This window comes from Medicago truncatula, chromosome 4 (assembly GCF_003473485.1).
Source record: "Medicago truncatula cultivar Jemalong A17 chromosome 4, MtrunA17r5.0-ANR, whole genome shotgun sequence".
NCBI classification, from domain to species: domain Eukaryota; kingdom Viridiplantae; phylum Streptophyta; class Magnoliopsida; order Fabales; family Fabaceae; genus Medicago; species Medicago truncatula.
Window position 1 is genome coordinate 25,346,762 of NC_053045.1, and position 27,124 is coordinate 25,373,885.

At 34.5% G+C, this 27,124-nt stretch overlaps 1 protein-coding gene and 1 pseudogene across 2 annotated transcripts; one reads left to right on the forward strand and one right to left on the reverse strand.

Moving 5' to 3' along the window:
* Positions 1-4,845: 4,845 nt before the first annotated feature.
* On the forward strand, positions 4,846-9,217 carry LOC25492133 (probable beta-1,3-galactosyltransferase 2; annotated as a pseudogene). Its single transcript, XR_005645895.1, has 11 exons — positions 4,846-5,248; positions 6,209-6,305; positions 6,413-6,486; positions 6,584-6,795; positions 6,912-6,975; positions 7,214-7,286; positions 7,455-7,575; positions 7,826-7,913; positions 7,993-8,118; positions 8,219-8,328; positions 8,683-9,217. The product of XR_005645895.1 is annotated as a probable beta-1,3-galactosyltransferase 2 (transcript).
* Positions 9,218-20,291: 11,074 nt separating this feature from the next.
* On the reverse strand, positions 20,292-25,162 carry LOC25492135 (L-ascorbate oxidase homolog). The gene is made up of 8 exons (XM_039833017.1): positions 25,021-25,162; positions 24,740-24,849; positions 23,116-23,383; positions 22,931-23,033; positions 22,185-22,530; positions 21,171-21,536; positions 20,755-20,833; positions 20,292-20,541 (listed from the first exon to the last, which is right to left on the reverse strand). The coding sequence occupies exons 1-8, from the start codon at positions 25,156-25,158 to the stop codon at positions 20,338-20,340; spliced, it is 1,614 nt and encodes a 537-aa protein (XP_039688951.1). The 5' UTR covers positions 25,159-25,162; the 3' UTR covers positions 20,292-20,337.
* Between the last annotated feature and the right edge of the window lie 1,962 nt (positions 25,163-27,124).

The following is a 27,124-nucleotide window of genomic DNA, read 5'->3' on the forward strand; positions in this document are numbered from 1 at the left end:
TCCATCCAATATTCCTAAGGTAATTCCCACAACTGAATCCACACCTGAGCATGCGTGTTTCGTTGTGTATGTGCAATGAAATATTTTGTCAACTCAAAAAGCCGTAAAACACTAGGTTTCAAATTAACGGTGTCCAATGGCCAAACAACAAGTAAATCAATATGAGGTAAAAGAAAACTCAAAATACCCCTTACCTAAAGCAATCATGGTCCAAGATCGTGTTGTCTTCCATTTCTTTTGAAGTTTTAGTTGGAAATCTTTTGACGTATAAGGTTTGTTTCCCTTATTCAGCACGAGTCTCCCCACGAAGGCTGCTCTTGCAAACTTCGATGCCTTTCTCATACGGTTCCTGTGAAATCTTGATAGAAGCAGCCTCACCTCTTATGGACGGCTGAAGCAAATTGTCATTCGAAGATGAATTATGTGATGCGGTTAGAGCCTGCGCAAAAGATTTTGGTGCAGTCGCAGGTGAAGAAGGAGACTACACCCGCGCAGTAAAGGTGATGACTATGGGAGCTGAAAACTCTACCTACCAATCGAAAGGCATGACAGAGGCGTGAAAAGTACTCACACGTTATAATATATTGCTGAATAGTAATTCACCAATGGTCACTTCATTTTAAAAGGATACAAAAGTCACAACTGACACAAGAAGAGTTAAGATTGAAAGGATACTAAAGTCATAAAAAAACCACATAAACATAACGGCGCATCCAACCCATCAAAATATAAATCAAATTCTAAGAGTAGTCACACTTAAGCATCTAATAGATTGAATTATCCATTGATAGCTTTAACTTAATCCAAGACCAAACGAAAAAACTTCATCAAATCAACAAGAGAAGTTTTAAAACTATAATGATTATCGAAAATAACTTGATTAAGCCACTTTCAATAATCCAAAAACAAGCCACCCATATTGAATGAAGACATTCCTTCAATTTTTTCCCCATGGGGAAATCAAACCTATATACCGAGTACCATGGCTAGAGTTGTTGTTTGACAAAACACAACTAATGTTTATTTAAGATAAAACATCCGACCATAACTTACATGATACATGAAAATCAAAAACAAGTATTTAGATGTTTCATTTATGATACATCCTTTTATACACCAAGGGGATACTATACTACAGGCACACAGTCATCAATAGTTGAAAGGCAATCATTTAACAATCTCGGATCAAAGAGAGACGCCTTTCATGAAACCAAATTATTCCAAAAAATCTTGACCAACGAAAAATCTGATGTTAAATCAAACTTAGAGATCAACTCATAAGCTTCTTTGACTAAGTATATGTCATTAGGATTAATGTTTCATAGCCGAACATCTTCCTACACCAAAAAGTTATCTAGTAGAGTCCTACACCCCTTAGCTAACTCTTCCTCTAATGCAAACAAATTTCTTCTCCAATTTCATCCCCCTTTATCCAAACCACTTGAAATCACCATATCTTTTACATAAACATTTTGATCAATTGGAAGACTAAATAATATACTAAAATATTCCTTTAATACCTCCCCACCTAACTAAGGTTCATACTGAAAACATAGTGTTGCGTCAATTCCCTATTTTCTTCAACATATTCTCACAAAATCGTCTTCCTCTATTCCCTTCATCACCCTCTTAATACTTTAAATATGTATTCACCACAACGATTTTCTCCTTTCCATATTTGTCAATCCATTCAAATCTCTTATTTATTTACAAATACTTTAAGCCAAAGACTATCATTCTCTCTCCTTAACCTTTAACACTATTTTTTAAAAGTGCTAAATTAAAAGCTCTTAAATTTCTCACCCCTAAACCACATTTTTCTTTCGGTAAACATGTTTTGTCCCAATGGATCCAATGAATTTTACGAGTCTCGTCACTCTCACCCCCATAATATGTATTTAAATAAAGATTCAATTTTAAATATTGTACCTTAATGAGCTTTGAAAAAGAATAGAAAGTACATCAACAATGTGGTTATGGCGACTTTCAAGAGAATAAGGCGATCCCTCACAGATAAATTAGAATACTTCCAATAAGATAATACGTCTATGATCAACCACATGATTCAAAAACGATAATTTGTGAGTATTATCATCAACCGGAATACCCAAATAGTTGAAAGAAGTCATAACCGTCTTACAATTCAACATTAAGGCAGCCTCATTGAACCAATAACTATCAACGTTAAGACAAACCAACAAACTTTTATGAAAGTTCACCTTCAACCTAGAAATCAGTTCAAAGAGCAGAACAATGACCTTGATTGTATGAATATTACACGAACTCTTTCTACCAATGATCAAAATGTCATCGACAAACTATATATGAGTAACTTTGAACCCATCTTTGTCGCCCACTTTAAAACCATATTACTTTTCCAATCTTATAGCCTGATAAAATAACAAGTTTTGTTGCAATCAAAAACATAAAAGGTGACAAGGAATCCCCATGTCTTTTTTTAATGAATATATATATATATATATATATATATATATATATATATATATATATATATATATATATAACAAAAGACGGATAGCACAAAATACACCAAGAGAGCCGCCAAAAGACTATCCAAAGAGAATACCTAAGGGCTAACCCACGACTCTTCACATGCAGGGAGAAGCACCACGAGAACACCCAACAAAACAACGACAACAAAGGAACAGAAGGCAACAAAAAGCAAACACCATACAAAACACACATGTAGGGATGGCAAAGAAAATATGCACATGTGGATATCTGCTAATAAAATCCACCACGGGCACAGAGCGGATGCCTTAATAGATATTCGTGGATGAAATAAACGAATATTTTAACTATCCGCTAATTAATGGATACGAATGCGGACTTAATGGCATCCGCACGCGCGGATATCCATACCCGATATTAAACCGAGTAAATTACATAAGTAATCTTAATATCTTTGAACTTCCTAAGCAAAAAACATCGGTATTGTGAGTTGTAATTAGTTATTACACAACAGTTCAAATTTGTATTACGCTCCTTTAAAAGGAAGTGAAAGTGGTCGGGATTGTTGACCAAGAAACTTTGTTTTTGTTGAATATGATGAGCTTTATTTATGCTTTTGTTAAATCAAAGAACTTTATTTAGGTTTTTGTTGAGTCAATGATCATTGTTGTTATTGTAATGTATGGATATTATGTTTTGTTAAAAAGAAAAGAAAATGCATGTGATGAACTTTTGTTTTTAAATTTCAGTTTAAAAAAAATTACAAATTTTTTATTTTTATTTTATAAATGTTATTCATAGATATCTATATAAACTCGCGGATAGCTCAAAATTTGTGGATTACCCGCTAAACGGATATTCTCGTGGATATGAATATGGTACAAATTTCATATTTGTCCAATGGAACAGACACATATATCACATACACGCATCTATGAATATCCATTTAGATTAATAATCTCAAGAAGCTGGAACGTCTAGGGGTGGCAAAGAACCCCCACCCCACCCCCCAACACAACCCCAGGCCAGACACCACCACAAATCCCTATTGAGTTCATCACAAGACAGAAATCCCCCTGCCTTAACTTATGACCCATGGAAAAATTCATCATTGGGACTACTATTAACAAGAACTGAGACGAATGCCAACCTAAGACATTGTGATGTCCAAGACCTCCATTTTAAAGGAAAATCCATCATTTTCAAAATAGAGTCAAGATAAGACCAATACACTGAGTCAAAAGCTTTTTCAAAATCAACTTTAAATACGATTGAGCCCCATTTTCTTCTTCTTAGCTTCATTCACAACCTCATTGGTAATTAAGACACAATCGATAATTTGTTTATCTTTTACAAAATTCGATTTAGAATCATACATCATATTCCCATCAACATATTTTAGACGGTCTGCCAAACATTTAGAATGTACTCCCTTTGTCTCAAAATTGGTGTCTTTTTTACTATTTTTCTTTGTCACATATTATTTGTCCCTTTTACAATACCAATGCAACATTTATTATTATTTTTCACTAACATACCATTATTTATTGCATTTCAATCATCTAACTCTACACTAACTATAATTAACAAGGGTGTTTCAATAAACTAAACATATTTTATCATTAAAATCAACAATACCAATCATTTTCTTAATAATTGTGTAAAACTCAAAATAGACACCTATTGTGAGACGAATGAAGTATCTTTATACACACATCCAGCCAGAAGGCCAATCCTATGATGACATGAGGACCAAAAGTCCATCTAACCAAGGGGCATTGTCTGAGGGAGCACACATTGGCGATGCACGTCATCCCCACCGAAGCACGCCTCCGTGCATCAGACACTATACGTGTGTCCTCCAACGGCCTGCTGATGAGGTGTTGCATCTCGCGGAGAGAGTTATTCACACACACGTCTATATAAGGGTGATTTAACTTCACCCCCAAGGTATTATTCACTTTTCCCACACTTTTCACACATTCCATCTCATTCCCACACTGACTTGAGCGTTGAAGTTCTACCATACCTGCAGACACCTTTCATCCCACCGTAAAGACTCGCCACCACCGTATCAGAGCACATGCCGCCCCGCTTCCACCAGTTCCTCACCGGACAGATCATAATCCATCAAGATTAAAGTTTCATCTCATTAGAAATTAGCAAAATAAAAGTAGAAAAATGCTAACAAATGCTCCTAAAACCATATTTGAGAAAGAGGTATTTTAATGCCATGAGAAAGAAGTCACCATTAGCATCTCAACTTCTCAAGAGGGAGTAAGTGAGTGTGTTGGCATTAAAGAAAAATGATTGCGCCGACAAGGACAATTTGGGCATTACATTCACATATAAAAACCGGTCTGTCGGTTAACGTGTCCATTCATTTATGTTGTGTTCAACTCAACCAACGTCCCTTACCATACTTGCAAACAAGCTACACACCCAACACAACTCACATAGATAGCATAAGATATAAGCTAAGGAACAAACCACTATTAGTTTTTTAATAATAGCACCCCACCATCTTCTCAAACCTCAACAATCCTCTTCTTCTTTGAAATAATAACCTCTTTTTTCATTAAATTAAACCCAGTGTTTTTTCATATTCAAGTGCCAAAGTTGAATTGAAGCTGGTTTCATTTCATCAATAAAAATAAAAAGAAATAATGACGTGGAAAAGTAGAGGAGAGTTTTCTTCAAGAAGTGTAATATCTCAAAAATGGGCACTTTTTCTTTGTCTCGGTAGTTTCTGTGCTGGAATGCTCTTCACTAACAGGTTCTCATGAATTCCCTTGTTTTCAATTTGGTGTTTTAAGATCTTTATGAGACATTGTTTGGCTAGTTAATTTAATTGATTAGTGATTTTTAAGTGCTTAATTGATTATTTTTTTTATTTTTTATTTTTTTATAATTATACTATTTCGCTTATGTATTATGGAATAAGTGGATTTAGATCTGGGATTATCGATTTAATTGACATGAATTGATTCTGAATAATGCAAGATTTTTTGTTTGTGTTGACTCTTTATTGATAAGTCAACTCTTGATTTCTGATTCAGTTATCATTACTGATTTCTTTATGATTCTCTTATCAGTGAGTCTAATTGCTTTTTTTTGAAGTAATTACTGTTTATGTTAATTGGCACTCACATGATCATAATCATTGCTTAATCCTTACTTAGGACTATTTAGATTCATTTTAGCTGTTAAAACCTTACAAGCTTTTCTTTTAAAAAATTGGGAAAAGGGGATATTATTATTAATTTAAGTGACACTAATGTAAATTTGACACCGGTCCCCGAGAGAATTTGAACTCCGTCCCTTGAGGTTACAGAGTCAAACTTGACAAAACATTAGAAATGAATTCCAGTTATTTGCAGATCTGCCTTCTTCTTTATTCCGGTTGGTGGAGTGTATTTTTAAGAGTTTAATTTTGATACATTGTGAGAGTAAAAAAGTTTTAAACTGTCAACAAATTACAATCATATGTATCATTTAGAAGTAGTTATAATTATTGGTTATGATTAAAGTCAAACTTTTTTAATGATAGGATGATTATGATTGATTGGCAGCGTAAAAAAATATTTGCACCGACGGTGTATTTGACTTAAATTGTTTTTTAATGTGCTTATATCTTGTCATTGTATTAGATTAACTGTTGAACATATTGCTTGGGCAATCAAGTGGATGGTTATTGTGGTACTTTTTCTGATAAGAAATGTTAATATCTTAACAGGATATGGAGTATTCCTGAACAAAATGGACTTGCAAGACCGACAGCTTCAGAAACTGGTAAATTGAATGTAGTTTCCGAGGGTTGTAATTCGAAAATTGTAAGCGTCAGTTTCATTTTCCTTTCTTGATAAAGAAAAAATATGTTTTGTGTTTATAGTCTGAATTTTCTATATTCTTTTCTTGTGTCTGTTGGCCTCCAATTTAGTTGCAAGATTTGGAAATGAGGCGCGAAACTAGAGATATGTATGGTGAAGATTTCAAGGGTCATAATTCTAAACAGTAAGTTATATGCAGTGCTGTGCAATTGTAAGTCCAATTATTATTATCTTTTTGTATGCCAAACTAATGCAATGCAAATGTGTTGTATTGAATGTAGAGCTTTGGATAAAACTATTTCAAATTTAGAGATGGACTTGGCTGCTGCAAGAGCTGTTCAAGAGTCGGTACGGAGTGGTGCTCCTGTTTCAGAAGATATAAGGACGACTGAGTCGACGGGCAAGAGAAAGTACCTTATGGTCGTAGGTATTAATACTGCCTTTAGCAGCAGGAAAAGAAGGGACTCGGTTCGAGCTACCTGGTTGCCACAAGGTTCATAATTTGATCCCGTTTCCTAATATCTTCTTCTATGGTTTTTATGCTGATCTTTCTAGTTTACTGTGGTTACGGTTTGTGATGATTTGTTCTTTTGATAACATGGATAATAGGTGACAAAAGAAAGAAGCTAGAGGAAGAGAAAGGCATTGTAATGCGCTTTGTAATTGGACACAGGTAGCTATGCCATCTTTGTTTCAACCATTTTGTTGCATAATTGGTGTCTTCATGCATTTAGGCTCAATCCCAGTTCAAAATGCTTTAAAAAATTATTACAGTAATTACTTCTCCATGTCATAAATCTGTATTTTAGGCTTTCCCGAATTCCTTTTTTCTAGTTGCTGTAAAATACTCTCATTGATAAGAGTTATTGTGACAAATCGTATATCTGACCGGTTTTCTGTTTTTTATCTAGTGCTACATCAGGAGGTATCCTAGACAGAGCTATTGAAGCAGAGGATAGAAAGCATGGAGATTTTTTGAGGCTGGTAATTTGACATATTATCCTTTTTGTTTCATTACTATTTCCTTTCCGCATATCCCTTTTCTCGTGTTTTACTTTACATCTTCTGTAATTTCTTATCACTGGCATTGCTTTTAAAGGAGAAATCGAAAAATACCACCAGTTTTAAAAAATGTGTACTTTGTTTATGTAGAATCATGTTGAAGGATACCTTGAATTGTCAGCAAAGACAAAGACATACTTTGCCACTGCTGTGAGCTTATGGGATGCTGATTTTTATGTCAAAGTTGATGACGATGTTCATGTAAATATAGGTATTGAAGTTTGAGTTTTTATCGTTGCTAACTGTATATACCTAAGCATGACATGTTGGCATTTAGTGATTAACTAATGCTTTTGAATGTTTAGAATGATATTTTCCTAACAATATAATAGTATAAATATTCCTTGCATAAATCAAATGCTTCACATCAGTTTATGTTCAAATTGTCAGTATATGCATGATGCTGTTTTGATATAAATATATGTACCTTTTGTCTTGATATCCTACTCAATCTTTTTCAGCAACATTGGGAGAAACTCTAGTTAGACACCGATCAAAACAACGGATATACATTGGATGCATGAAATCTGGACCTGTCCTGTCTCAAAAGTGAGAAAAACTTTCTATTGAATTAGGGAGTTAAGATTTTTTCACTATTAGCTTCTTACCGTCTTACCTTGTTGCACAGAGGGGTAAGGTACCATGAACCTGAGCATTGGAAGTTTGGCGAGTCTGGAAACAAGTACTTCCGCCATGCCACAGGGCAGTTGTATGCTATTTCCAATGATTTGGCAACATACATATCTACAAACCAGTAGGTCCTACTACATCAAAGAATAAATTATTAAACAAAACCAAATCAATGGACTTAAAGGTTCTAATCTTATGATCTTGCTTGTATTTGTTCATATCAGGAATGTTCTTCATAAGTATGCCAATGAGGATGTGTCAATAGGAGCTTGGTTTATTGGACTTGACGTGGAGCATATCGATGACCGAAGACTTTGCTGTGGCACTCCTCCAGGTGAATATAATTTCCAAACTAAATAAAATATAGACCTCTTCAAATGATTTAGGGTCTTTTTGGATTGTGGCTTATTTGAGTTTATTTATTGGTATAAGCATTTGTGAGACTGTTTGGGAGTGCTTAAGAAAGTAACTTATAACTTAGATATATGAAAATAGTTTTTTATTTTATATTTTGTTATAAAAATAGCTTATACATAAACAATAATGTGATAAGAGATTATGCTATTAGCACTTAATAAAATTGTTTATCCAAACATGGTCATATGGAATCATTTCATTATCTGTTTGGTTTGTATACTAATTATTAGTCGTTAACACTTTCAAATTATTGGGTTGGTTTTGTTTTCAGATTGCGAATGGAAGGCGCAAGCAGGTAACATTTGTGTTGCTTCATTTGATTGGAGCTGCAGTGGAATTTGTAGGTCTGCCGATAGGATTAAAGAAGTACATAGAAGGTGTGGAGAAGGTGAAAATGCTTTGTGGAGTGCTTCTTTCTAAGACGAAAAACCTTTGATGAGTTCTTCCTAACTCGGGAAGATTATTACCACTCCAGAAAGAAACCAAGCCTGCAAGATTTTTCTTTTTTCATTTTCTATATATTTTTGTCCAGTATATATAGAGAGAGGAATATCATTTTATACACGAGAAAAAGCTGGAGTGAGAGTGTGAAAGAGAGAATGCTTGATCCATGGACCTTCTACATTTTAAGAAGAGATTGTTCATGGTTTGCAGCTAGATAAGGACACACAAAATAGTACAATACATCTATTCTTTGTTGCTTGAAAGGGCCATTATGTTTGTTAATAGTTCCAATGGCTAGCTATCAAGCTCCTAATAAATTGATATAATTTGGTGGCTGTTGCTGCCTTTCCTTTTGCCAATAATTGATTATTTATGTTTTGATTGAAAATTTGAAATGATTCTCAATGTTCTCTTAAAATCTTCTTAGTGGACATTTATGTTTTCTAAGCAATTCCACTTGGGGAAAATTCACTGACCCTACTTAATATAATCCAATGAACTCTAAATACAACGATGTAAATATTAAAAAAAAAAAAAGTGTACTTCTGTCAAACACCAATTAAGCTTAAGCAATATAATGCAACTTTTTTTGGAAATGCTAACGAGTGTCTAAGGGTCTAAAATAGTAAGTTGATGATCTTGAAACTTTGTAATTTGAAAATGTTTGACTTTTAAACAAATAATTTCTTAATTGAGAATCCCTAAAGAGTGCCTAAGGGCACTCGTTAGCAAGACTTTTTCTGTTGTTTTAAAAAAAAAAAAAAAAAAATTTTAGCTAAACCACCGTCACTGATAATGACATTTATGAGTTTGGATTCTCTACAGTTAGACAGGGATCATTTATCGTAGTGATCAAAGTTTCTGATCATATAAATCAAATTTAATTTTCAAAATCATAATATGGGTGGTCTGATTTTAATAGAACAGTGCTTCTTTAGACAATATCTAAGTAAGTGAAAGACAACTTTTGGATCTTACGAATAATGGAAAAAGACATGTTAAATCAAGTCCACAAATTCTGCTTCATGAGGTTTTCGACAAGAAAGCAAACATGCTCCAAAATTTGAAGGAATGGTTTTTAAGTGCTGAAATGACTAGAGTTAAGCTCCTTTTTATCTAGAAGATGGGGAATTGAGGACAACTTAGATTTGTTATATTGCAGAATAACAGTTCAAAGCATAATAGGGATGATAATGAGAAAACTTGTAGTACAAGTAATTAGTTTACAACATACTCTAGCTTAAGGATAGTACAATTCTCTTAGAGATAGTACATTTAACACATAGTGTATATACTATCCTGTAACCACTTTTTCAGTTAATGAATCATATTCACACTTTCATTGGATTCTTAATATGGTATCAGTTTTTCTCTCTCTTCTTGAGAGAGTTTGGTACGATCCAATTCTTCGCTTCCGCCATTGAAGCTTCTTCTTCAAGCTTCCTTTATCTCATTTTTTCTCTTCGCTTTTCTTTGAATCCATAGCGATTCTTCTTCATTTCTTCTTGTTTTGTACTCAATTCTGCATTTAGTTACTTTAATTTCTTACAATCACGTTTTCTGTGATTTTGATTTTCATCTTCTTCGTTCCTTTGTTCTTCGTGTTCTTCAATTTTTCCAGAAACTTCTTCTTCCTTTCTACACCATGCCTCCTCGTCAGGCTCCGATTATTGTTCAACAAGCAAACACTGATTCCGTTTTCTATGTCCACCCTAGTGAAGGACCTAACTCAGTGGCGGTTACTCCTCTTCTTACCGATTCTAACTACCTCGCATGGAGTCGTTCGATGAAACGTGCTCTTGGTGCGAAAAACAAGTTCGCTTTTGTGGATGGATCATTCCAATTCCTCCTTCTGATGATTTGAATCAGAATGCATGCGAGCGTTGAAATCATCTCATTCATTCCTGGATTCTGAACTATGTTTCTGCACAAATTGCGCAAACCATTGTTTTTCATGAATACGCCATTGATGTCTGGATTGAGCTTCAAGAACTCTTCTCTAAGGTTGATAGAGTTCGTATTGCTACTCTTCGTTCTACAATCAACAATCTTAAACAAGGTACTAAGACTGTGCTTGATTACTTCACATAGATGAAGTCTCTTTGGGAGGAGCTCAATTCACATCGCCCTATGCATGTTTGCACTTGTCCCTATCCTTGTCGTTGTGAGTCTATGCGTGCTGCTAGAGAATTTCGCATGGAAGATCAAGTGATTCAATTTCTCACTGGATTGCATGACAATTTTTCAGTTGTTAAGACTCAAGTCTTGCTTATGGATCCTTTACCTTCAATTAACAAGGTATACTCCATGGTTGTTCAAGAGGAAAGTAACAACACTGCACCTCCACCTATTTCTATTGAAGATTCTAGCATCCTTGTGAATGCTTTAGATGCAAGAAAACTCTATGGCCGTGGAAAATCTCCTTCAGGTTATTCTCAGTCTAAGAATACTTCAAGGTATTGTACCTTTTGCCATAGGAACAATCACACTGTGGATTTTTGTTACCAAAAACATGGATATCCCAATGCTAACAAATCTCTTGCTGCATCTAATGTTGTTACTACTGAGAGTTCCACTGATTCTCAATCCATTGGTGAAGGATCTTCCTCTATTTCTCAAACTGGTTTAACTCAAGAGCAATATGTTCATTTGGTATCCTTGCTTCAGCAGTCATCTTTGGTATCTCCAGCATCTACCTCTAACCCTGTCAGCACAAATCATATTGTCTCTTCAACTGCTTCTCATTCAGTTTCAGGTATAAACACTGTTATCTCTTGTTCATTAAATGCTCAATCAAACTACTGGCTTATTGATTTAGGAGCTAATGAGCATATTTGTTGCTCTTTGTCTTTACTTCATTCATTTCATAAAATCAAACCTATGAATGTTATTTTACCCAATGGTACTTCTGTTATTGTCCACTATGCTGGAACTGCAATTTTTTCACGCACTTTTCATATCACAAATGTCCTTTATTCTCCTCATTTTAAGGTCAATCTTATTTCATTTTTCGCTCTTATTCAAGTTCTATCTTATGAGGTTAATTTTATGTGATAAATGTGTCATACATGATATGAAATCTCAGAAGATGATTGGTTTGGGTAGTTTGGTTGATGGTCTCTATAGGTTGGATACTGCTTCATGTTCTCAGAAGCCTTAAGTTCCTTCTTCCACAAGTCATAGTTCAAGTTCTCATTCAAATGTTTCATTAAATACTTGTAATTCTGTTAGTTCAAATAAAGTTGTTTCTTTCATTCTATCCAATGATATTTGGCTCTTTAGATTAGGACATTTGTCTAATCAAAGATTGTCCAAGATGCATCAATTGCACTCTTCAATTTATGTTGATAATAAAGCTATTTGTGATGTTTGTCATTTTGCTAAACAAAGAAAATTACCCTATCATTATAGTCATTCTATTGCAAAATCAAAATTTGAATTGTTGCATTTTGACATTTGGGGTCCTTTGGCTCAAACTTCTATTCATGGTCACAAATATTTCCTCACCATTGTTGATGATTTTAGTAGATTTTTGTGGGTCATTTTACTTAAAAACAAATCAGAAGTTTCTTCACACGTCAAAAATTTTATCCAACTGATTGAAAACCATCATAACATTACACCAAAATTCATTAGATCAGATAATGGCCCTGAATTTCTATTGCCTAAATTTTATGCTTCCAAAGGTATCATTCATCAAAGATCTTGTGTTAAGACTCTTGAGCAAAATGGTAGAGTGGAAAGAAAGCACCAACATATCCTCAATGTTGCTAGAGCTTTACTTTTCCAATCTAAACTCCCTAGCATTTTCTGGTCTTATGTAGTTTTGCATTCAGTTTTCATCATCAATAGAGTTTCCACTCCTCTTCTTAAATACAAATCTCCATATCAGGTACTTTATGATTCTTTACCTGACATTCAGTCCTTCAGAGTTTTTGGTTGCTTGTGTTATGCATCTACTCTACAAGCTCATAGAACAAAATTGCAGTCTAGAGTCAGAAAGTGGGTTTTCTTGGGTTACAAGTCAGGTTTTAAAGGATCTGTTCTCTTTGATCTTGATTCTAGAGAAATCTTTATCTCTAGAAATGTTGTTTTCCATGAATTAATATTTTCATATCTCCCTTCTTCTATATCATCCACCTCAAATTGGCAATATTTTTCATCTTCTTCCAGTCATCCTTCTGTTTTTGATGACTCTGACATTTCATCTCCATCCATTCCTTTATCCACTCTCCCTTCTTCACCTGTTACCAGTCCCACCCCATCTACTTCACCATCTCCACCCTCCATCCCTGCACCTATTAGAGTCTCCACTAGGAATAAAGTCACTCCTACTTACTTACAGGACTATGTTTGTAATGTTCCTTCTACTTCTCATGTTAATAATAGTCTTATTCAGTATCCCATCTCCAATTTTGTTTCTCACTCACATTTATCTCATTCACATTCTGTTGTTGCCATGTCTCTCCTTTCATGTACTGAACCAAAATCATATACTGAGGCTGCTAAACATGAATGCTGGAATTAACAAGCAATGCAAAATGAACTTAATGCTCTTGATCAGACTGGTACATGGAAAATAGTGGATCTTCCTTCATCAGTGAAACCTATAGGGTGCAGATGGGTTTACAAAGTCAAGCACAATGCTGATGGTTCCATTGATAGGTACAAAGCACGTTTAGTTGCCAAGGGATATAATCAAATTGAAGGCTTAGATTATTTCGATACTTTTTCACCAGTTGCTAAAGTAACAACAATCAGATTGGTAATAGCTTTGGCATCCATTCATCATTGGTTATTGCATCAATTGGATGTAAATAATGCTTTTCTCCATGGATACCTCCATGAAGATGTTTATATACAATTACGACCAGATGTTTCCACTACAAAGCCCAATCAAGTCTGTAAGCTTTCAAAGTCTCTTTATGGCCTCAAACAAGCTAGTAGGCAGTGGTATGAAAAGTTAATTGGCTTAATCATCAACAATGGATATCAACAAGAAACTTCTGATGCTTCCTTGTTCACTAAGAAAGCATCTGCCAACTTCACCATCCTTCTTGTTTATATAGATGATATCATACTTGCTGGTGATTCTCTCACTGAAATTAACTCCATAAAAAATGTGCTACATCAAACTTTCAAAATCAAATATCTTGGTACCCTCAAGTATTTCCTGGGACTTGAAGTTGCTCATTCACAAGGTGGTATTTCTCTATGCCAGAGAAAATATTGTCTGGATTTGTTACATGATTCAGGTCTTCTGGGTTCCAAACCGGTTACTACACCATCAGATCCTTCCATCAAATTACACAATGATAGTTCAACTCTTTTCCCTGATATTTCTGCTTATAGAAGATTGATAGGGAGATTGATCTACTTGAATACAACCAGACCAGACATCACCTTTATCACCCATCAACTCAGTCAATTTTTGAGTAAACCTACTCAAACTCACTATAATGCTGCTCTAAGAGTTCTCAAGTATCTCAAAGGGTCTCCAGGTCGTGGCATTTTCTTCCCTAGAGATTCAGGTTTACAACTTCAAGGTTACACTGATGTAGATTGGGCAAGATGTAAAGACACAAGACGTTCCATTTCAGGTCATTACTTCTTTTTGGACAGTCTCTCATTTCATGGAGAACAAAGAAACAACCTATTGTTTCCAGGTCCTCCTCTGAAGCTGAGTATAGGGCCATGGCTTCTGCAACTTGTGAACTTCAGTGGTTGCTCTATCTTCTCAGAGATCTTCATGTTGATTGTGTTCAACTTCCAGTTTTATATTGTGATAATCAAAGTGCTATGCACATTGCAGCAAATCTAGTGTTCCATGAAAGAACCAAACACCTTGAAATTGACTGTCATATTGTGAGGGAAAAACTTCAAGCTGGCCTATTCAAGCTTTTACCAGTCACCACTCATGATTAACTAGTAGATTTTTTTACAAAATCCTTGTTTCCACAGCCATTTAATATATTGTTATCCAAGTTAGGGTTGTTAGATACCTACCAACCTCTAACTTGTGGGGTGGGATATTGCAGAATAACGGTTCAAAGCATAATAGGGATGATAATGAGAAAACTTGTAGTACAAGTAATTAGTTTACACTGTACTCTAGCTTAAGGATAGTACAATTCTCTTAGAGATAGTACATTTAGCATATAGTATATATACTATCCTGTAACCACTTTTTCAGTTAATGAATCATATTCACACTTTCATTGGATTCTTAATAAGTTATCTATAAACCCAACAATTATGGAAAAAACTCAATTCACTAGATCAAGAAAGAAAAACCTTTATGTTTTATTCTTATATGACCTGCGAACTAAATCATGATTCTTATCTATTGAAAAGGATAAGTAGCTTTGGCACAAAAGGGATGGTAATGTAATCATGAATCAAATTTCAATACTTTCCAAACTTGATCTTGTTAGAGGTCTTCAAAACTAAACCAGTTTCAAAAAATTAACATGTTAATAGCAGTTTCCAAAACAACGACTTTGTTTCAAATAAAGCTCTTTAGAACTGCTTCACATCGATCTCTTTAGATTCACATGGATTCTTTTCTTAAAACAAAAGGATGAATCCTTTGAAGCTTTTTAAAACTTTTGGAAAAGAGTTCAAAATGAGAAAGATGCAAAAATCATCCTGGTAAGAATTGATCGTGGAAGATAATTTGAAAATGAATCCTTTAAGATTTATTTTTTTATGAGAATGTCATCTCTCATAACTTTTCTTATCAAGGAACTCCTTAACATAAAGGGGTTGTTCTATGGAAAAATATAGCATTTCAAGTAATAGTAGGACACTTTTGAATGATTCCAATGTTAAAAAATACTTTTGGGTTGAAGGCATCAACAATTCTTGATATATTCTAAACATAGTTCCAATAAGAAAGATTTTGAACAAAACCACATATGAACTTTGGAGATAGAAAACCAAATATTTCTTATTACCATATTTTCTGGTATTATTTCTATATCCTTATTCATAATGACAACATTGGAAAGCTTGACTTAAAGGCAAACAAGGGAATCCTTCGGTGATACTCTAATATGAAGGTGAGAAAAATATAAGAAGGGCGGTTGGGGGGGTTGAATTGTGTTTTCCTTTTCTAAAATTTTTCCTAAGTGTATAAAAATAGTTTAGAGTCTCACGAGAAACAAAGTTCTATCAGGTTTTGAAATAGTGTATGCAGCGAAAATAACTTCGACACAAAGAGAGATAAGAGAGAAAGAGACGACACTAACAAATTATATTGCTTCCTCTCATAAACCAAGAGTAGTCCAGTCCCCTTGCACTTTCAATGAATTTTCACTGTAATCACACAAGATTACAATTTACTCAAACATATAGTAAAAGACTTCTACTGCTCAATCACACAAAAAAGAGACTTCTACAATCTAAGTTTAATCAAATAAAAGATATTGCATTTTACAATTGATATACAATCACAGGTGTACGAAGTTTAAGTTCATATGACTTCTGATACTTAAGAAATTCTAAGTTATTAAAGTTTGTAAGAATTTCTCCAAGTGTTTGTGAGCTATATAATTTGACAGAGTAAGAGTACTTGTAAAATGAATTTCAAATTTATTTACAAAACTAGACCGCATATATAAATTGAACACGTATTTTATACCCCTATTTTTTGAACACGTATTTTATACCCTTATTTTTTGGTGGTGGCCAGGGTTTAAACCCCAGACCTTTCATATATTATGCATCGTCCATACCAACTAAGTTAAACTCACTAAGACTTATACTCCTATTTTATTTAAATAAGTATTTGCTTAAATCTTTCAAAAAAAGTATTTGCTTTTATTATGTTTTAGAAGTATTTTACTATTTTTTTACTTTATTTTCCAATAAATAGGTAAGATCAAGATAAGAAGAATTAACGGAGAACAACACATTCGATGATGTCTTGATGGCCAATGATTCATTTATGATAGTGGATAATTTCTTCATTACAAAAATAGTGGGAAATCAATTTGTATCACTTTAGAAGCGCTGTCAAAGGACTTAACCGTTCTCGTGAGCTTAACTCAATTGGTAGAGACAATGCATAATATATATAAGGTCTGGGGTTGTAACGAGACATTAGAGTTGTAACGACTTGACAATATCAATTCTAGTTGTTACACCTTGTGCACTTGAATAGTTTTATGTAATTTCTATACTTAAGTTTGAAGTTTATAGTAATGAACATATAAATAAGCTTGTAATCTTAGCATTTGACACCACATTACATATTAGAAAACTCTTATATTGATCATATTCTTTTAATAAAGTGTTTAGTTTTAATTCTTTATCTTTATTTATTATTGTCTACAATGAACTCTTATGAATAGACTCTATTGATCTTGGGTTGTTAAATAAAATACTAATTGTGGTGACCCACTGCCTTGCCACACCGAAGTGCATTGTTTGGAATAGGGTACTCATCTCTCAATGAATTTACAGGTGAATACACTCTAAGATAAAATTGGTGGCCCAAATATTGTCTTGCCCAATTCTCAGACCTCACATTCCACATTCCCACATTATCCAATGGCATGTAGAGTGCAGTCCATGACTTCGGATACACCTGTGTAAGAAACATTGAAAGTCAAACCCTTAATCATGGTAAAGACCAAAATGATTATCAGTAATATGCATCATAAATCAGTATTAGCAGTGCATCATAAATCATGTCATATGTAAAATAAGTATTATTACCCAAATAAGACGCACAAGAAAGTCGTATGATGAGAAAACTAACTACCAAATACTAATTGTGGTGACCCACTGCCTTGCCACACCGAAGTGCATTGCTTGGAATAGGATACTCATCTCTCAATGAATTTACAGGTGAATACACTCTAAGATAAAATTGGTGGCCCAAATATTGTCTTGCCCAATTCTCAGACCTCACATTCCACATTCCCACATTATCCAATGGCATGTAGAGTGCAGTCCATGACTTCGGATACACCTGTGTAAGAAACATTGAAAGTCAAACCCTTAATCATGGTAAAGACCAAAATGATTATCAGTAATATGCATCATAAATCAGTATTAACAGTGCATCATAAATCATGTCATATGTAAAATAAGTATTATTACCCAAATAAGACGCACAAGAAAGTCGTATGATGAGAAAACTAACTACCAAATACTAATTGTGGTGACCCACTGCCTTGCCACACCGAAGTGCATTGCTTGGAATAGGGTACTCATCTCTCAATGAATTTACAGGTGAATACACTCCAAGATAAAATTGGTGGCCCAAATATTGTCTTGCCCAATTCTCAGACCTCACATTCCACATTCCCACATTATCCAATGGCATGTAGAGTGCAGTCCATGACTTCGGATACACCTGTGTAAGAAACATTGAAAGTCAAACCCTTAATCATGGTAAAGACCAAAATGATTATCAGTAATATGCATCATAAATCAGTATTAGAAGTGCATCATAAATCATGTCATATGTAAAATAAGTATTATTACCCAAATAAGACGCACAAGAAAGTCGTATGATGAGAAAACTAACTACCAAATACTAATTGTGGTGACCCACTGCCTTGCCACACCGAAGTGCATTGCTTGGAATAGGGTACTCATCTCTCAATGAATTTACAGGTGAATACACTCTAAGATAAAATTGGTGGCCCAAATATTGTCTTGCCCAATTCTCAGACCTCACATTCCACATTCCCACATTATCCAATGGCATGTAGAGTGCAGTCCATGACTTCGGATACACCTGTGTAAGAAACATTGAAAGTCAAACCCTTAATCATGGTAAAGATCAAAATGATTATCAGTAATATGCATCATAAATCAGTATTAGCAGTGCATCATAAATCATGTCATATGTAAAATAAGTATTATTACCCAAATAAGACGCACAAGAAAGTCGTATGATGAGAAAACTAACTACCAAATACTAATTGTGGTGACCCACTGCCTTGCCACACCGAAGTGCATTGCTTGGAATAGGGTACTCATCTCTCAATGAATTTACAGGTGAATACACTCTAAGATAAAATTGGTGGCCCAAATATTGTCTTGCCCAATTCTCAGACCTCACATTCCACATTCCCACATTATCCAATGGCATGTAGAGTGCAGTCCATGACTTCGGATACACCTGTGTAAGAAACATTGAAAGTCAAACCCTTAATCATGGTCAAGACCAAAATGATTATCAGTAATATGCATCAAAAATCAGTATTAGCAGTGCATCATAAATCATGTCATATGTAAAATAAGTATTATTACCCAAATAAGACGCACAAGAAAGTCGTATGATGAGAAAACTAACTACCAAATACTAATTGTGGTGACCCACTGCCTTGCCACACCGAAGTGCATTGCTTGGAATAGGGTACTCATCTCTCAATGAATTTACAGGTGAATACACTCTAAGATAAAATTGGTGGCCCAAATATTGTCTTGCCCAATTCTCAGACCTCACATTCCACATTCCCACATTATCCAATGGCATGTAGAGTGCAGTCCATGACTTCGGATACACCTGTGTAAGAAACATTGAAAGTCAAACCCTTAATCATGGTAAAGACCAAAATGATTATCAGTAATATGCATCATAAATCAGTATTAGCAGTGCATCATAAATCATGTCATATGTAAAATAAGTATTATTACCCAAATAAGACGCACAAGAAAGTCGTATGATGAGAAAACTAACTACCAAATACTAATTGTGGTGACCCACTGCCTTGCCACACCGAAGTGCATTGCTTGGAATAGGGTACTCATCTCTCAATGAATTTACAGGTGAATACACTCTAAGATAAAATTGGTGGCCCAAATATTGTCTTGCCCAATTCTCAGACCTCACATTCCACATTCCCACATTATCCAATGGCATGTAGAGTGCAGTCCATGACTTCGGATACACCTGTGTAAGAAACATTGAAAGTCAAACCCTTAATCATGGTAAAGACCAAAATGATTATCAGTAATATGCATCATAAATCAGTATTAGCAGTGCATCATAAATCATGTCATATGTAAAATAAGTATTATTACCCAAATAAGACGCACAAGAAAGTCGTATGATGAGAAAACTAACTACCAAATACTAATTGTGGTGACCCACTGCCTTGCCACACCGAAGTGCATTGCTTGGAATAGGGTACTCATCTCTCAATGAATTTACAGGTGAATACACTCTAAGATAAAATTGGTGGCCCAAATATTGTCTTGCCCAATTCTCAGACCTCACATTCCACATTCCCACATTATCCAATGGCATGTAGAGTGCAGTCCATGACTTCGGATACACCTGTGTAAGAAACATTGAAAGTCAAACCCTTAATCATGGTAAAGACCAAAATGATTATCAGTAATATGCATCATAAATCAGTATTAGCAGTGCATCATAAATCATGTCATATGTAAAATAAGTATTATTACCCAAATAAGACGCACAAGAAAGTCGTATGATGAGAAAACTAACTACCAAATACTAATTGTGGTGACCCACTGCCTTGCCACACCAAAGTGCATTGCTTGGAATAGGGTACTCATCTCTCAATGAATTTACTGGTGAATACACTCTAAGATAAAATTGGTGGCCCAAATATTGTCTTGCCCAATTCTCAGACCTCACATTCCACATTCCCACATTATCCAATGGCATGTAGAGTGCAGTCCATGACTTCGGATACACCTGTGTAAGAAACATTGAAAGTCAAACCCTTAATCATGGTAAAGACCAAAATGATTATCAGTAATATGCATCATAAATCAGTATTAGAAGTGCATCATAAATCATGTTAATGGAAATAGCATCTTCCAACCAAAGGTTGTCTTATAAATATAAAGTTATATATACACAAGAAAGCATTAAGACATATCACAAAGGATAGCAAACTTGATTTACCTGAACTGTACTACGAGCAATTGTATCTCTTAAGTTGTAATTTAGTCTGCTTGCAGCTGACCATTGTCCTCCATCCATCCTGCAAATTCCAATAAATATCCATATTATCAGAATGGAAAAAAAAATTATAAAATGCAACTTAAAAGAATGAAAAACCTAAAAAAAAGAGTTTGATAGATGAGTTAATTTATATATAATAGTATGAGATGACACGTGTCTCTTCTAGCTTAATCAAAGTCCTAGTTCGAATCCAGCCTTGTGCATGCAGCAGCGTTAAAACTCTTAGGGAGAGTTTGCCGCGCATTTGAGTCCCAGAAGACTCGAGGGATTAGTCTCAAAAGTTGCGCACGGAGGATATTGGTTTACGCCAAAAAAAAAAATATAAAATTCACAAGAAAGGAGTTGAGTGAACTTACCCTACTACAAAGAAGCTATGTCCATCGATGTGCCATGATTGCAAAGTATCTTCAGGATTCTCAAACACAACCTCCAGAAAACCTCGAAAATCGGCCGCCATGACAGAAGTCTGAAGATTACCGCCACCACCGGTGGGGTTGTCCGGGATACTTCCAAGTGAAAACACACCTTGGATCTTGAAGTAATCAGCTAGTTTGAGTGGTGTATCAGCAGGGATAAATGACACACTATTGACAGCATATCTTTGTTTTCCTTTGATAATTGGAGCAGAATTTTGAAGTCTAATTGTACGTGTTGTGTTTATCATTCCATAATGGTAGGATCCTTGTGGATTTGGTCTTGGTCCACTTGCTGTAAGATTCCTCCTGGTTCAATTAACCATTTGTTAAAGTCAGCATGGGACACGGAAACTTGAGATCGAAAGTGTGTTTGGTGTCCAACGATTGTCAGCATTGGACACCGATATGTGCAGTAATTTATATTCAAGAACTAGTTTGCTTATATGTCCAACGATTTTTTTTTTGTTGAAATTGCGTACGTTAGATATGATTAACTAACTGCCTTAACTGCCATGAATTAGTTTGCTTATAATTCATTTCGGAGGTAATTCAAAACTAGATAAACATGAGTATACAACTTACAAGTATTTACTTAAAGCGATGCTATACATCGTGAATTTTCACGAAAGATATTATTATGAGTTGAGTGTGCACAATGTTCCGGAAATAATGGAAAACATGCTCGGCAGTGGTATTGAACAGCCGATCACATTATGTCGCAATGCATTCGTGAGTAATTCTCTTTCTATGTTTAGCATTTCTCATTTACTTAACTGCCACCGAGGTCTAGTGCTAGTGGTTGGTGCGTTGTGTGTGAGTGTTGTAAAGCCCCTAAGCACGAGCGAGTTCAAATCCTATTCGATGGAGAAAAAAATGTATTTACTATTGTGCAATCTGCACAATCGCTGAATCACGTATCATTTAACTATGAAATTTGAAATAATAAATAAATACCTTAGGGACCGAGCCTGTTCAACGGACCAATCGATTTTAGTGGTTGGTCCAGCAGGAAGAGGACCAGAAACTCTTCTCGCTGAGTTTCTGTAATGAAGAATCGATGAAGCATTCAGCACCTGTGACGTGAACCTTGTTGTGACAACAATGTAGTAGTCATGTGGTGGTTGATCAGCAGTAACCAATACAGAATACGTCTGCCCCAAATGAATGTCAAGTGAGTCGTAAATGTTTTGCACAGTGTGACTTCCTTCCACCTCAACAAGCTTCATCTTATGCCCTTGGATTCTGAAATTGATGGATGTGGTAATCCCCACATTTGATATCCGGAATCGGTAAGTCTTCCCTGCAAACAATCAAGCACTATATTTTACGTACATGTGTCTCTTCCGCCCTCATTCTAATAGATTTATTTTATCTCGCAACAGTATCTCAACAAACTGAATTTTTTTAAATAATCGCATACAAACTGAATTTTTTTAAATAATCGCATAAAATTTTGTAGCTTTATTATTTGTATCGAGAAAAGCGGGTAGACGGGCATGTCAGTAGCCGCCTACATGCTAGCAGTTAACTAATATCAGCTGGATCTAGGAACATAACCTCTGAAAAGATAAGGTACTGTGGATTCAATTCCCTCGAAAAACATATCGAACAACCGATCAGTAGTCATACAAAAACTAATCGACTACATCTGCTATGGTAAAAAATTTCAAGTAAACAAATGGGTTGAAATTCATGTATACCTTGATCAACCGTGAATGTGTAAGCATTAGAACCGCGACCATTGATGACAAGTCCATCAGGGAAAGGAAGATTTTTTCCGCTATCTAAAATGGCCCTCAAATCCTGCAAAAATAAACACAAATTAAGTCATGATTTATTCAAGATTTCTTAAACAGTGAAGGCTGTTTCTTAGTTAAAACTTAACTGTGTGATTTCTTTTGTACCAATCTCCTGCCAGTATGGTGAAATCTCCGGATGGAGGATCAAAAGGTACAGGAATCACGGAGCGAGTAGCGATTGTGAAACCGCCATAACCTCCTGCTGCCTTGTGAAATGCAAGGGAAGGAAAGTAGAAATAGCTGCCAATCTGATCTTTTACTTGAAGAATATAAGTGTTCTTTCCTGGAGAGATTGGACAATTTGTACCATACACTCCATCTTGCCATGAGTTTCTCCTCTGCAGCACTCCATTCCTATAGAATTACATAATCTAAAAACACTGAATTCTCGGCATGGATGATAGAATATGTACATTGTAGTCCTAATCCTAATATTGTTATTTACATGTTTATTTGTTCTCGCTAATTTATGTAATCATGTCAACATTTATACCGTTGGACCACCAATTTAGTCTATAAAATAATTATGAAAATGAAATCCTCGATTGATTTGTTCGTTTGAGGATTGTTCCATTTATTCCCCGAAATTGTTTCAGAGCGACTCGAGGATTTTCAATTTAAGTGATCATTGAGAATATCATAAATTTCAGAGACCAAATTGATTTGTTTAAACTATAAATACTAGTATTGTTAGTATTTTGGTTTAACGTGAGGATCAAGCACTCAATCTCGTAATCACTTAACTACTTAACTCCCTCACTCCAACCTTACATCAATGTCCGAGATTAAATGTCGAAATTCAAAGATTAAATTGGTGATCGACTCGCATCCATGCATTGTCCAGCTGTTTTCAAAATCATCTAGATCTACCAAAATTACTATACAATATACTTCAATAAATGGTGCAAAAAAAGGAGAAAAAATTAAGGTTAATAGTGTTTTTCACCTCTGTAATATAGGTCATTTCTGATTTTCGCCCTTGTAAAATTTTCGGTTTCATTTGCATCCTTGTAAAACTTTTTTTTCCGGAAAACACCCCTCCCCCATATGACTGTACATATTTGCTAACGTGGTATACTGTGTGGCATGATGACTGCGCATATATGCTTATGTGGCATGCTGACTGTATAATTAATTTTATTTTTTTATTTTTCTAAGGCTACATGAGGCATTTCTGACTATTTTTTTAAAAAATTATAATATAAATTCATTTATATTAATTTAGAAATAAAATAAATTTAAAAAATTTGAAAATAAAAAAATTCAGGATTTTTTTTATTACGAAAAATATTTTCCAAATTTTTTATTTTTTGTTTAATTTAGATAATAATTTTTTTCTAAAATTTTAATTTCAAAAATGATTTAATAAAAATCGCAACATTTTAAAACTTAGGGGGCGAAAAGTGGAGTTTAGCCAAAAATAAAAAAATAAAATTAATTATACAGTCAGCACGCCACATAAGCATATATGCACAGTCATCATGCCACACAGTGTACCACGTTAGCAAATATATACAGTCATATGGGGGAGGGATGTTTTCCGGAAAAAAAAAAGTTTTACAAGGATGCAAATCAAACCGAAAATTTTATAGGGATGAAAACTGGAAATAGCCTATATTACAGGGGTGAAAAACACTATTAACCTAAAAAATTATATTACTGTCTGCAACTAATGCTTTACCAGTGGAATAAACATGAAACAAGAATAACCAAGAAATGAGGAAAGGTTCATCCAAGCTGTTGAAAACATTGATAATCAAATTATCATTAGTCACTGACTCAATCTGTGGCCCTGGAAATTTTCCATTTATCAAAATCCCCTGCACATTTCACAAACCATGTAGGAATTAATATATGCACGCCGACACCGCTAATAATTTGATAAAACATCAAAATTTCATTCATAAGGAAGAAGTAAAACTCAATGTTATGAAGTAAAGAAAAATGATATTCAAAAAACAGTAATAAGAACAATAAGAAAAATGAAGTACCTGTTGTTTAACTCCAAGTGGATAAATATCACCATATGTAACATTCCAATTATAAAACCTATAAGGATCTTCTCCATTTGCACATGCAACAAGTAACACTACCAACAATAAGACAGAACATTGTTTTAAATAACCCATTTCTCAGTTTTTTCTTAACTCTCCAACTCAAATGATAACTTTGAAACTAACCAAAACCCTGTGTTGATGCACCAACATTACTCATCTTTATATAATAACTTTAGGACATGACAGTGTTCTAATTCTAAAGCAAAAAGTAAAAGAAAAGTGTAGGCAGTTACTGTTTTTCTTTGCAGAATGGAAAAATATTTAAAATATTTTTCCATTCTGCAGTCACTGCCTATATTTTTTCTTTATCTTTTGCTTTACAATTAGAATAGAAAATTGTTGTTCACACATATCATAAGGTTGAGAAACACATGTAAAATACGAAATTGTCCCTCGGCAGTTAACTGTCGAGAAATAAAAAACCGGCTGCAGTTAACTGCCGAGAAAAATGTTTCATCAGATGAAACAGTCATCTGCTCTCCCTAAACACTATTTCATCATCAACTTCTATACCACTTCCATCCAATCCCCAAATGCAATATTTATTTTTTTTTTTATCAAATCTTGCTCCAAAATCATTGAAGCATCAACCATAGGAGGTATCAACACACTTTTGACGTAAAAAAACAGGTATTGAGCATTTTAATCGGTTCATTTTTAGCTTTTGTTATGGGTTTTTACGTCAGTTTACGTAGAACTCTGTCATGGGAATCCTCGGCAGCTTACTACCGAAGTAAATTTCGGTAGTTAACTACCGAGAAATACTTGCGAAATTTTTTTCAAAACGAAAAAAAGGCCGCTACTACCACTTTTTCCATATTTTTTATTTTTTATTTTTTTTAATTCATTATGTCATTGATGTTTATGCATTATTTAGTTGTTAATTCATATTTTTGTGTTGTTTAATTATAGTAATGGTAGAGAACGCGGAAGATATTCCGGGTGAGACAAAACCAAATTTTGTCGAAATTTTCGGAGATGTCAAACCGTCTAAGGTTAAAGCCAAACCAAACATTGATGGAACTTCCGTCCATGTTGAAGCTTCTAAATATGTTCACTCCGGTGTCCTCCCACTTCATGCCCACAAAGTTGACACGGCTATGTTTTATTTTCAGACGACGTTAAGTGGAAAGATAGAGAAGAATTGCTTGAGTGGGCACGCCGTCAAGCAAATAAGGCGGGATTTACAATTGTTACACAAAGATCAAGCTTGATCAATCCAATGTTGCGTCTAGTGTGTGAAAGGAATGGAGCTCACAAAGTGTCGGAAAAAAAAAACTGAAGCATGCATCAACGGACTCAAGAAAATGTGGATGTTTGTTCATGGTTAGTGGATATCAAAGTAGGCAAACAAAGGAATGGGGATTGAACATTCTTAATGGAGTTCACAACCATGCGATGAAGCCTGTTATACCCTGATTTTGGACCTAAAAATACTCATTCAAATTTTTTTTTTTTTTTAACACTGATATTTGTCAATTCGCTTTTGTTTTACTCTGAATCTTTACTCTCTTTTCATCTGCATATTTTACTGTCTCTGTCTCAAAGTACGTTCAAGCTCGATTTTCTTGCATAAAACTATTCAAAGTGTCTTTTCTTGCATTATAAGTCATTTAAGAACTCTCTGAAACATCGCATTACTTTTCTTTCATTTTATTTCAAAAAATCATACAAAAGGGTATTTTGGTCATTTCCTGCAGTGGAACCCATTTTAGTCCTTGTGTTTGCCTCTGAGTCTTTGTTTAAAAAATCATTTCAAAAATTGCATCTGAGTCAGTTTGGGTCAGTTTAGTCCCTGGGGGCATTTTGGTCTTTTCCTGTCAAAATTTCGACAGGGAGGTATTTTAAAATACCTCATGTCAGTAATTGGTTCGTTTTAGTCCTTTTGTTGATTTTATTTTAGGTTTCACTTTACCTTTTTTTTCAAATTACCAATTTTAATTCAATTTTCTTTTAATTGCATTTTGGTCCCTCAAAAGGTTTCCAAAATTGCATTTTTGTCCAAAACTTTTCAAAATTGCATTTTTAATCCATTTTT

Coding starts and splice junctions, on each gene's coding strand:
- LOC25492135 (XM_039833017.1), bottom strand. CDS start 25,158: ATGGGTTATTTAAAACAATGTTCTGTCTTATTGTTGGTAGTGTTACTT. Junction 22,531..22,930: donor CACATTCACGGTTGATCAAG/GTATACATGAAT, acceptor GATTGTTTGCAG/GGAAGACTTACCGATTCCGG. Junction 20,834..21,170: donor CATAGCTTCTTTGTAGTAGG/GTAAGTTCACTC, acceptor TGGAATTTGCAG/GATGGATGGAGGACAATGGT.